Source organism: Brienomyrus brachyistius, chromosome 4, assembly GCF_023856365.1.
Source record: "Brienomyrus brachyistius isolate T26 chromosome 4, BBRACH_0.4, whole genome shotgun sequence".
NCBI lineage: Eukaryota > Metazoa > Chordata > Actinopteri > Osteoglossiformes > Mormyridae > Brienomyrus > Brienomyrus brachyistius.
In genome coordinates, this window is record NC_064536.1 from 6,721,993 (window position 1) to 6,734,929 (window position 12,937).

Sequence of the window (12,937 nt, forward strand, 5' to 3'; positions counted from 1 at the left end):
AACTAAAATGTGTCCAAATGACAAACAGAGCATTTTCCTTTGGTACACGCTGCTGGAGTTGCTTAGTCAGTGCAGTGTCTCAGTTCTCCATGTAGCTTCCATGGCACGGACTGGACGGCAAAGTCACATGACAGCACACGCGACAGTATGTTTTTCAGGAGACTTTCCCCAGTGTGTACTAACAGATTTTTAAGTATTAACAGAATAAAAAAAAACAAAGCAACTGACATGGGCAAAATTACCTCGAGTAGAGGTTCTGATTGTCAGTTTTGATTAATTTTCGATTAGCTGCCTAGCCCTACGTCAAAGCCATGCTGCTTCATTCGGTGCCAGGGCAGGTAAGCCCTGCGCTGACACTGAACAATGGTTAACTCAATGACTGTTTGTCCATTTCTTCTTTAAGACCTAAACAAGCTGCTGATGTATACAAACTACAGTATCTGCAGGCAAACCTCTAAGAGCGCTCAAAACAAAACCGCTATGTGTTTGTGTGCGTGTGTGTGTGAATGTGTGTGAGTATGTCTGTGAAGCATGTCCCCTAATGTGCTTCCAATAAATCCACTCCAGAGCAGGACCTAGGCTTCCACTGTTCCACAAGATTCTTCATAGCTGAATAGTTCACATTCACCGGGTGGGATTATCAGGCAATGTAGCCCATGCTAGCCAAGGAGAGGAGGTGTCAATGTGAACATGAAAGAAAACTAGAGCGTCTTAATGAAGACACGCTTACTTTAAAAAGTGCGGGGGGGGGGGGGGGGGGGGGAGTCAGCCCAGGAAACAAACGTGTGTTTCATCCTTATTCTGTATTCGTTGTGACTGGGGGGGGGGGGGTCAGGACTAACTTTCCACTAAAAACCAGGTCCATTCTTAGGATGTACAAGTGAAACGGTAAAATAATGCTCTTCTGGGTAGAAAAAATAATGCATCCCCCACTATGGTTGCCCAGCAGAGAATACCTGCGGCAAAAGCATGACAGGCACACAGAGGACTCCAAACAGCACTCCAGGGAAGCAAAACGGCCCATCTGCCCAAACCCAAAACCAAGGACCTAAGATCCCCAGGCCCCGCCCCCCCCCTCCCAAATGGTCTCACAAACACTGGGATGAGCCCCACCCCCAAGGAGAGCAGGTGGTCAAGTTAGTGCCCTTAGGCTCTAAGTCACAGACCCAGATAACTGGATTCCCACTGCTCGGTGCACTATGAATTATGAATGCGTTTCTTTGAGGTCTTAACTATGGTCCTCACAGGCAGACTTAATTACTTGCATTAATATAATCTAAACATTCCTTATTAGAATGATACAATTTTGTCGATTAGTGAAGTAACGAAAGTACATCACATTTCACTATTACTGTGAATTTATCTATAAAGTAATGCTACATATGGTCAATAAAACTCTTTTGTCATAAGGTTTTGTTTTAATTAGATTCTTTGTGGGGTTATACTGAATCGTGCATTTAGTCCGTTGAACGCACCTAAATGAACATCACCAAGCCAACCTTCCATCACATGGCTTGCGTAGGGTAGCACAATCTGCCCCAGTAAATTTGGGTACACAGTGGCTGGTCATACCCAATGGGGCTTTTTAAAAATTGGTTACTCTTTGCCTGGCCTTGTGGGTGCTCCGGTTAAGGGGTTATTTTCATATAGTGGCAAATCATTACTCATTTCTGAGCCCTTTGTGAAGACAATCTTTCAAGTGTGCATGCATTTGGGTTCCATTTAGGGTCTAAGATAGTGAGCCGAATGTGACCAAAGGTTTCGTAGATTCTCCAGGTGTTCTGAGTGGGGGGGGGGGGGGTAGATGATGGTGGTGGGGTATGGCAGATACAAAGGCCGTTCTCAGTTACTCCACACAGAGTACAGAGGGCTGTCAGTTTTAAGGGCCACAAACAATTTCACTGCTGCTAAATTTAAAGGGGGGGGGGGGTTAAGGCCAGGCCAGATCGAATCAAAGCTGACACTGCATAATTCCTGCATCAGATCATGCCCTCAAGGGGAGAGGGGAAAAAAATCTGAACACTGACAGCACTGTTTCTCTTCACTGGCTGTTTGGGGCAAGGCTGAATGCAAAAAGAGAGCACAAAAAAAAACGCATTTATTAACACAATCAGTATCAGTGCGCCGACTGCTTTGGCTTTGCATGTTCGCGGGGAAGAAGGGATGAGATCTGTGCTCCCGATCTGCTGATTGGCACAGGCCTACTGCAGCTGGCAAAACGAGCCAAGGCGACACAGGTACAAGCCAGGAAAATTCAAAAGTCTAGTGAGAGTCTGGCTCTGGACACCAGGGGAAGGGGAGATTTGGCCTGGGGTCCATCGGAGCGGACGCTGCTTCGCCCCGGCCCGTCTGCCCGCCGGCCTGTCACCCCCATATGCCTGCCTATTCCTCCCTGGCTCGTTTTCAGCTCCAGGACCTCCACATCACTTGAACAATGGGCGGACGTGCTCTGGAAAAGGACTGCCGAGGAACCCGCCCGGAATTGTGCTTGGCTGACACAGATGAAGGATGTGGAGGAAGAACGGGGCAAGAGCATCCAACGAGGAAGTCAACCTCGGACCACGTCAGCACGAGCAGGGCACTCACAAAGCCCGCACCAGCTGCGTCTCACCCCAAGGATGATGACACTCTGCTAATTAGTAGCTCACGTCTAATTAATCAGTCCCTGAGGCTCAGTCAATCAGACAGTGGCGGAAACAGTGGAATTTGTAATTGCACGTTTCCTACAATGAGGAATTCCGTTCCATTTTCTCATCAAATCTACACTTTGACCAACAAAACCCTGGTTATAAACCACATATCACAGTCCCAACACATAAACAGCCCTTAATCAAACTACATCAGTGGGCCTTGTGTGGCAATGCTCACAGAGGACTAAGACACTGGCTGAGTCTTGGACACAAACCTGGTCGGGCCAGAGTGCTGGCCACAACAGCACAATCCAACCTTTCTTCATGCCCTGTCACAACAGACAGCAGGGAGCGATCCTTGACATCAGCCACTGAATAACAGTTCAAATTCCAAGCAGGTCATCTTTGCGCACATCAACCGCAACTCCACAGGGAAGCAGGCCCGAAACCAGATTTGTAGTTCAATTACAAACAGAAGTCCAAAGAGATGAACGACAGAGGAATAAACCAGCTTTCAAGCACCTCTATCCTCTTCTGTTCCCTTAACATGATTGAACCAGCCAGGCGTAGGGTCAAGGAGTCCAAGCCCAGGCATATTAAAGAGGAACAACTTCATATTAACAGGACCCTAGCAGTAGAGGAACACAGTTCTGCCCAAAACATTAACATAGGAACACCATTCTCAGGAGCTGTGCGCAGACAGAAGGGCATGGGGTGGGTGATTTTACCTCAAATTATCATCACGGTATTTTTCACTATTTGGACGGTGACTGTATTACAGCACGGTTACTCTACTCTACTTAAGTTTAGGGAGGAGCAACATGTCCCTTTATGTAAATCTAAAAAAGTATAATATATTAAGTACACTTTAAGACGGGTATGGGCGGTTTTGTTTAGAAAAGACATAAAATGTGTCATAGGTAAAGCTCTCTCATATTTGTTTTAAAATTTGTAGTAGCTTCAGCTGAAAACATTGCATTTTACAGTTCGTTTCTAAGAAAACGCAGGGTTGCCAACTTCAGCTGGCAGGAGTGAGATTTTCCAATTCGAGACTAGTCTGCACACACATGCAAACACATTTACATGTCCGGTCTGTAGGGTTTGCGAACTACCCAACGCTTTTGATGTCTCCGATTTTAGATTTGCGATGGAATAATATATATTTGCCGTAAGATTTCTAGGTGAGCGTGAGTTTGAAAGCGTGTCACGCCAGGCGCGTGAGAATTGGCAACCCTGAAGACGTACTTATTTTGTTTCACACGAGTTGATCTGTACAAAAATACCATTACTTCATACAGTTTTTTAAAAAGGTAATCTTTAACGAAAATGAAATCAATTATCTACGCTCACTTATCCGGCATTTTATAAAATACTGCGTTTGAAAACTTTTCAGCTGTAGGATTTCAGGACAGAGCAGCCGCTCACTTAGGAACATTACAGCTTTTTGTTAGATTCGCTATGGTTAACACTAATTACACATTAGTGTGAACAAAAGGGCTGCACACACCGACTTACATCTTGCTTGGAGTTAGAGTTCGATTCGTTGATATGGGAAACGGGCAGAACTAGCGTTAATTGGGTAGCTATTTATTTTGAATTTGTTAATTTACTATTGCAACACTTCCCTGGAGTGCGTTTCAAAGAAAACTGGCACAACGAAAATAAATCGGTTACATATACTATTTAATTTGTGTTTAGTTTACAAATGAAGCTTTGAAGAAAATAAAATGCTTTATTTTTATAAATATGCTGTTGTATAAGTAAAATGCTAAATGCTCACGGTGTTAACGGCATAGTGTAAATCCATATCGTGGCGGACAATCACACCGGTAATGACTATGACACCGGTGTACCGCTCACCCCTAGAAGGGCATAAATTAAAATTTAACAAGTAGCTACCACAGTTTGACCACTTTCCTGTCTAATATCCAATGACAGCAACACCAAACCCAACAGAAACCTCAACATCATCCACCATAATGAGAGTCAGACCAGCCACAATAGCAACAGTAAAAACGTCATCCACCACAATGACATCAGGTCAACCACGATGACAAGAGATACCTTGTCTAGCATCTAGTGTATACATTATGGGACCAACAAAGAAAGATTAACCAAAAGCGTCCAACCAGGACTGTACTGGGGATTTTCCCATCATTTTTCCCTGGGAGGAGACACGCCTTATGCAAGTGATATCATCAGTCACCAGAAGTGGGGAAAGGGGAAACTCTCCTCCTCTGGAGACTTAGGGGGGGATTTGTGTACTGATCCGGAATTACTGGGGTCCAACTGCGGTCGGGATGCACTTAAGAAATTAAAGAAAAAAAGCCAGCTCAGATTAATGCCGCCAAATGACACCGAGAAGCGGGGCCATCGAACATCACAGTGATCCCTCACAAATTTCCCAGCCACCCCCCCCCTACACACACACGTTTTAGCATGGCCCAGCCACAACTTATCTCCCACCTTTTATTCTTCATTTATTTGGCAGGGGCTTCTACACATAGCATAACACAGGCTTTTCCTGGGTCTCTGCTCTGCTACAAAACATTATTTGCTTAGTATGCAACTCCACCCACGTACCCTTACCCACGTACACTTGGCAAAGCGATTCTGGGCAGTCTTATCACGTTCCAAGGAACCTCAATCCTAGAAATAAGACTGGAATAGATTACAGACGCAAAATATACTGGGTGATATATTGGTATTGGCTAATAGTCATAAAAAAAAATCAAGATGTTAGCATTGGACTGATGTGTCCATTTCGGTCCGAAACTTTACCAATATTCGAAGTTAGCAGCACAAAAGCTCTTAGACATAAATAGTAAAATACCACTTAGAAAAAGTCTCACAGTATCAGCCCACAAGACTTTATGAAGCCTGTAGCCTGTTTATAATTCATTATTAAATCAGATCAGTCTTATTTTCCACAGGATTTAAAAAAATGGTGCAACGCCTTTCCTCAGTTATCGGTACTGATAAAAAATTCCACTTCGGTGCACCACTACAATAGATATTCTTAAAAGGGGAGGAAAAGTGATACATATCGGTTGATCAAAACTGCACCGCATGTGCGGAAGGCTGACAGGCTAAAAATAGAGAGGAGAGAGGCAGTCCCCTTTGGATCATAGGGGTAAAACAGGATTTTGCCAGAAGGTACGGAACACACTGTGGCGTGCTGGGCCAATGGGGGCACGGGCCTGTTTGTTCCACTGCAGATGCATAAACACTGCTGATGGAAGGTTTCCCCCAAGTATGTCATAGCCTGGTCACTTGGAATAGACAAATTAATGAGACAGGAGGCTTGGAAAGCTCATCGTCGGGCCAGGCCTGAGCGTCACGTTACAGAGGCGGGCCACAAGATCCGCTGAGGCTCATGTGCGGAGAAGATGCTAGCAGACTCTTTATTTTACACCCCGAGGTGTCTTGGGTCTCGAATCACAAAAATGTCCATCAGAAAACAAGAATTCACATTCCAGACCAGCCATCCCGGTGGGCATGCAATCCTGACCGCATCAATATGAGGTTCCTGCCAGAACACCAAGAAGCTAAGAAGACCCAACACCATCAACAGCATCTGAACACAGACAAGCCATAATTTAATGAATGGTCAGACCTCAAGTGATGGTTCAGTTGCACACAGTCAGTCCACTTCTCCACTGCATTTACAAATCAACCAGAACTAGGAGATCAATCCATCTGCTTTTCTAACATAGGGCAGAAGACTGGAAAATACACCGGACAGGAAGCCAGTCCGTCACAGGGCACATACACAAACACTATGGGGAATTTAGAGACTCCAATTCACAGCAGGACTATGAACTGTGGGAAGAAACCAGAGCTACGGATGGGTTTGCCCCCCCCCCGAAAAAGTCACCTCATAACATCAGCAATGGGTGAGGCTGAGGGAGGGGTGGGGTGACACAAAGCAGATCAGCCAGGTAAGACTGACCACACCCACACACAAGCATAAACATGAGGCAAAACCTGAACCCACTGAGACAAAGAAAGATCCGTATTAAATATACAGACAGACAGACGCACGCACACACAGGTCGACAAGACGCTGGCCCCAGCTGCCAGACGCACCTCGACCCCACCTTCAGCAAGACGACTAATGACCAGCGGCAGCTGGGCCTTAATGACTCCTCACCAGGGGGGAAGACATGGACTGGCACTTAAATCACCATGACAGCAGGGGGGCTCCCACCAGGGTGACAGATACCTCCCACGAGAGAGACAGGCAAACCGCAGCCTGTAGACCGGAGGACTCCCACCCCAAAAGTGACAGGGGAAAACCACCACGTTGTGTTATTTACCATTTTATACATATTCATAAAGTCACAGTACAGTCTGTGTCCCCCGCACCCTGGTCTTGTTCCCTACAGACTCCTGACACCACTGTGGAGTCTCCACATAGGGGGCTGTCTCCGTTTAGAGATGGTGGGGGAGAGAGAGAGGGGATACTAGCCTCTGGGCACCATCAGCTGTCACGAAGCGAAATACAAACTACCCCCAGATCCCTCCCGCCACAAGACACAAGCACCTTGACAGAGCAGCTGCCAGAACCCTGAAGGAATGATTCAGGAACACAGTGCAGGTAATCCAAGCCCCCCCCCCCCCCCCCCCCCCGTCTACCAGACAGACTGAAGTGGCGTCACACGTATTACACATGAAGGTACGCTCATTCTTAAACAAACACCCATCCCTTCAGCTGGTTTCCTTCTGGAAAGCGTGTCCCACGGTCACCTCTGGACGTATGAGGCAATGCCAGTGGGGCCTGGCGCTGTGCTCAGGCATGAACTAGGCCGTCAGAGGGCGCGAATTCCCTACATGGCTGCTTTCGACTTCTGCGCAAGACGGAGTTTCACCTGCGAAGCCACCACGTGGGTGTCCTGAAAAGCATCCATGGCTTGTGGTCACAGCGAAAGCGGGTAGCGTAGGGCTAGACTACAAAGTCATATACTGTCTGCTAAGCTAGCCAATTCAGTGATTTAGACTGATGCAGGAAATCCTTCCTCACCATCACCAGCCACAAGAAAAACCGAGCTCTCTGAACAGTGCCCCTCCCCAGACGCTAAAACTCTGGGGAGCAGAAAAACCAAAATGAGACACAGATGCGATAAACGGGACCGTCGAGCTGCTTGGCAGTCGGGCTGTGATGACTTAGACCACAAAAACACTGGGACACGGAATTGCGACAAGCGGCCGTAAGACACCTGGCTCCAGAGGGCAGTGCACACTGTTCAGAAGCGATTCTGAAGGAGACAGGACAGTGCAGCACACTTAGCTATAACCTGAACCAGTTGGGTACGCTTCACTGCAGTCAGCGTTTTAAAACAAGCTACTTTTTCTACTACTACTACTTTTTTCTACTTTTTTATTACACAAACAGGACGGATGGGGTCTAAACAGGGCAGATTATTGCAGCTGTTGGTGAAAAGCAGCCTTCACTAGAGTCTTGTGATGAGGGAAATTCTGCGATGTTCAGCAGTGAACTCGGTGAACTCCAAAAACACAAATCGACAGGCGTCTGGTTAAAGAAAACGGCCCTGTGCAATACAGCCAGACATTAAAATAACAAATGTGAAGGAAGATTCTGGGCTAAACCTGCTATAAACGGCAGCCTGTCAGCTAGCCTTCAGCACTCATTCACGTGTTTGGAAAACGAAGGTCAAACTTCATTCATTCCATGCCGTAACACACACACACACACACCTTCAGGCGGCAGCAGCCCCCGTGTTCCCGCGCCTCTCCCCCACCCCCCTACCTCGCAGGCCGGAACAGCAGCATGCTTTCCGCCGCTGTCCTCCTCCGGTGCTCCATTCCGGCGTGTCGCCATGTTTCATTTCAGAGGAAATATCAGAATAATCCGGAGACGGTCCGAGTCCCGCATTGAGGGAAAATAAAGAGCAGGGGGAGACGGGGCGGCTCCTAATCCACTCCGTTTTCTCGCGTCATTTCTTCATTATTAAAACCGATCTGCATTTAAAAGCAAAACACAAACAGATTTTAATGAATAAATAATAATCAGTGACACCATTACGATATTACACTTGGCAGCAGAAGAAAGCGTGGGACAACGGTCTTCCCAGATAAAGCAATCGGCAGCCAGTTATTAAAGTATAAAAACAAAAATCAAATGCATTTAAAAGCACACAAAGGCTAGGCTAGAAGTGCGGCGACTCTCTGTGCCAGGTGTCAAAGTGCGAAAGGTGTGAGAGTTTTCCTACTTGTCGTTCGTGGGGGGGAGCTCCGCGTTTAAGCTGTCAATGGAGCCATTTAATGGGAAACAAAACAAAACAAAAAGGGAAAGGACGCGCGATTTCGGAAGTGCATGGCTAAACTTTATTTACAGTAACCAAAAAACGCCAAGGCGCCACTGGCCGTTCATAGACGTCTTTAAACTTTACATTGCAGTTCATGTTTAATGCGAAAACGTCGCCGAATTAAAGGTCGAGACGCTGTTACAAACAAAGTAACTTTGTTTGCTCGGTAAACCGGGTATCTGAATTTTTAATAAGGGCCATTATGCGCCGCGACAGGCTGAGATAATAAACACCGCCCTAGCAGCTCTGAGCTTGCTGTTTGTTACGGTGAATTGGGGTTAACATTGTACAACACTGGAGCCAGAAAGTTGAATATAAAAAGCGAACAGTGATCCGAGTTAAAGGGTAAAAAACGTGAGCGTTTTGGTGCGGAAAGCGGGCAGCGTAGAAACCGACCCGTATCAACATGTGAACTTGGCAAAACAAAGGGGATGGAGTCGGTGATGGCAGCGCCAGATTCTCCGGGAGCCGGGGGAAAGGGGAAGCCAGGAGCGGCGGCTGCAGTAAACGCTGTTCGCTTGTTTGGGCAGCTGTGGCTATCGATGGAGGAAGGGGGGCTGAGTGAACAACCGCCCCCGCCCCACATCGACAGAAAACTCCATGAGAATGCCGTGTTTCCTCAACTTTTGGCAGAGACTGGCAGCCGGCCAGTCCCGCGCTCTCCTTCGCGTCACGGTCCACTGTTCGGCTACACTCCCCCCTCACATTCTCCAGTCGGACCGGGGACTCACCTGGGCGACCCGCTCGTACACATCCAACGTAGAAAAAAGGCAGAAATGCCCCGCCGCTCGACCCCATCCTAAGGCAGAAGAGCCCAAACTGAATGCGAGGGGAAACGGGACGTCCTGCGCCGACATGAGTGTGAAAGTGTCCCGCGGCAGGAGCCTCAGGACCGTGTCCAGTACCTGTCTAAAAAGTCACAGGGGTAGGACGCTGGTGTATCCTCCCCACCCCCCAAAAAATGGACTGAACCAACGCTACAGCAACATCGTCGGAGGTCCGAATCCACGCGTCTGTTTAAAATCCGACTCAGTCAAGAAACACGTTGCGGTTCCCCACACAAAACCCGGCGCTACGACAGAGTCACAGCCAGTACTGACCAACTCAACCACTCCCAGCTTCACGCACCAGGCTACCCCGCCCCGCGCGGCAGCTCGCCCAATCGTAGCTCACCTTTCAAACGGTTCTCTAGATATCAGCCAACCGGATACGTTCTTACATAATGTATTAGTTACACAAAGGTAAGTTAAAAAGAATATACTTTTGTTTGTTTTTTGAGGTTGGCTGCCTGCGTTTTCTATTGGGTGCGAAAAGCTATCGACTCGGTGTAATACATCCAGATAATGAAAGAAGTTTGGTCTGAATTACACCGACTTATTTTCAAAATGTTGGGAACGCATTACTAGGCAGCCTTGAGGCAGCTCCGGGGTTTCTTTGCAAGTATACTAATATTTTCATATTCATATAAGTCTCATAAGTTGAAGTATCTGCAAGTAATTGTTACCATCTAACGCCCTTTGAAAAATACTTGAATTGTCTGTATTTATTGAAAGAGAACATTTATACAATTCAATTTTTATCCATTTATACAATCTTTAATGCGATTATTCGAAGATTTGTTTCGTTCATTCTCGCAAAACTATAACACAAATTGAAATGACAGAAGATATAACGCAACATGCGGGGTTTTCTGACGTCCATATACAATTAAAAGGACAATTTTTAATTGTATGGTTCTTATTATATGTAAAATAAAAAATTTCTTCACGTTTTAACATTACTCTAAATGAATGTGATGGGGAATTATAAGGTAGAAGGATATACTGGGCCTGAACTGAAGCTGTCCGGAGTAAATCTCTGTCTCTCAGTTTGTAGATAATAAAAGTTCCCAGCTTGAGTGGAATTGCACTCCAGTCCTCAGAATGATGTGCCTCCATTTTAATATTCTGAGAGGCCTCTCATAGGCCTCTGTTGTCCTTGCCAACAGTCACATACTTCACACACAGCATGACCCCACCCCCAGCCCCCACTCTGGGTCTCCAGAACTCCTTCTTTGATCCTCCTCCCCCCTCCTCCTTCTCCTCTAGGCACAGGAATGCAAAGCTCTCGTACGTCTGCTACCGAGCGTCGATCCACAGCAGCGGTGGCAAGTGGTACTGGCCCTCCCCGCTTAGGGAATGGCAGCAGTTCTGAGATCTACCCTCTGGTTGTCACAGCAACAGACAGCTCGGGAGTGTGGTGTGGTGCCTAGGGTCGACGTGGGGCCATCAAGCATGTGTAATCTCTACATGGGCCAGATTTTGGTCATCGAGTAGGAGCTGGAGCATCAGCCACTGGTCAGCCTTCACTTACGAACTGTTCCCACTTCCTCTAACACTGAACACATGCTGGTATTCTTCTACTGGGATTAATTGAGTAAAATAGCATATTTACGGCCATTAAACTTCAGAATGTTGTTTAACGAACCGTAATGGGAAGATTACCATCAGATTTGATCACCGACCGAATCGTGACAGCTACTGAACATATTTCTGCATCAGAGTTTGTTTTAATAAATGTTTCTGCCTTTTAAAAAATAACCAGTTAACCACAATAAATCCTTGAACTTTCAGCAAGTCTTAAATGCAAATCTTTTCACCGTTGCCAGTAAACTCTGCACTTTCCAGTGGCATTTCTCGCACTTAATGCGGCGTGCTTCCTTGCGGCTTCACAGCTTGGCGACAGTAACTCCCGTTTCCACAGAGAACTGAAACTTCACGTTTAAATCTGGAAACAGTGGGAGTTTGTTCCTCGCTTTTGGTTTGAGGTCTTTCTGCAGCCGTGTTTGCGCTCGCTTTAGAAAGAGAAAGACATTTACAGTATATGAGGTCTATTTTCAAGCCAGACAAATAGGCCTTTCTTCCCTACCCCCCTGCCCCCCTGCCCCACCCCACACCTCCTCCCAACCTAAGAGCCACCTGTTGTTCAGATTCCAGAGCCATTGTTACCAGATCTTCGTGGTCAGGACCCCAGACAATGCTTTCAGGCCTGGTCAGTTTCTCTTTCGGCCGCTTTCCTCCCCAGCCCCCACTGCAGTTCCCAGTTGAAGCTGCTGCTCACATTAGCCTACGTCTGAATCTGGCCTAATTCGGAGGAATGAGGAATCGTCCCTTCTGTGACCCTCTCCTGCTGTATCGGTCAAAATACGAGGCGGTGACCTGTTCCTCTTCTCAAATGGCGACGAGGCCCTTTTTTCTTTTGGGAAATTTGCTCCTGGGACCATCACCTTAAAGCCTGGGTGACGTTTTCTGGCACATGTGACCGTGAACCTCCCAAGAGGTGGACCTGGGAAATGCCAGCCGTGGAAGCAGTTTATTCAGGGCTTAGTACAAGGACAGTCACTGCCACTTTTTTTGTACGTGTTCCAGCCCCTGCTGCAGGCCAAGGCTTAATCATAAACATATAATTATAAAACAATTCAATTAATACTTCAGATCCATGTATGAAAACATACCTGAGTGACAATACGCCTTTCAGAGGCAATCTCTGGTGAGTTTGTAAATTGTAACAGTATTAAATCACAGAACTAATCATCCTGATTCTCCTTGGATTATATCCTTATATTATATCCTAATATCCTTGGATCTAATTAATCTTTTTGAGTTTACTTTGCTAGTTTTCATCTGTAAGAAACGCTATGAATTCTAAGACGTAAACAGCCAGGAGACGTACGGCGATACTGTGGTATGTGGCCTATGACTTCTACAGTGCTTTTGTCCTTCGCTGAAGTACCCATCACGCGCAGAATGGCTCCAGTGAGCCTCTGATACAAACTGACATTGCTTGAATATTTCGGAAGACTAGTGTAACTGAGTGAAGAAGACCTCAGTCGTAATGCACACCAGAGGCAGTCGGTCCATAGAGGGGAGAGTTAATGAGTTCTCAAAGACGAGACCAAGAAAACTCACTGTCGACTTGAGGAGAAGATGCGCCTCGCTC

The 12,937-nt window shown here is 46.6% G+C and overlaps 1 protein-coding gene across 4 annotated transcripts in view; it reads right to left on the minus strand.

Moving 5' to 3' along the window:
• Positions 1-10,059, minus strand: part of LOC125740639 (rho GTPase-activating protein 21-like) — a 45,995-nt gene extending 35,936 nt beyond the window's left edge. For all 4 annotated transcript variants that reach the window (XM_049012079.1, XM_049012076.1, XM_049012077.1 and 1 more), the window contains exons 1-2: positions 9,691-10,059; positions 8,401-8,612 (exon numbers count right to left, since the gene is read on the minus strand). In XM_049012079.1, coding sequence (XP_048868036.1) covers positions 8,401-8,472 — 72 coding nt within the window. In that variant the 5' untranslated portion in view covers positions 8,473-8,612; positions 9,691-10,059. The remainder of the gene's footprint in view (positions 1-8,400; positions 8,613-9,690) is intronic.
• Positions 10,060-12,937: the final 2,878 nt, after the last annotated feature.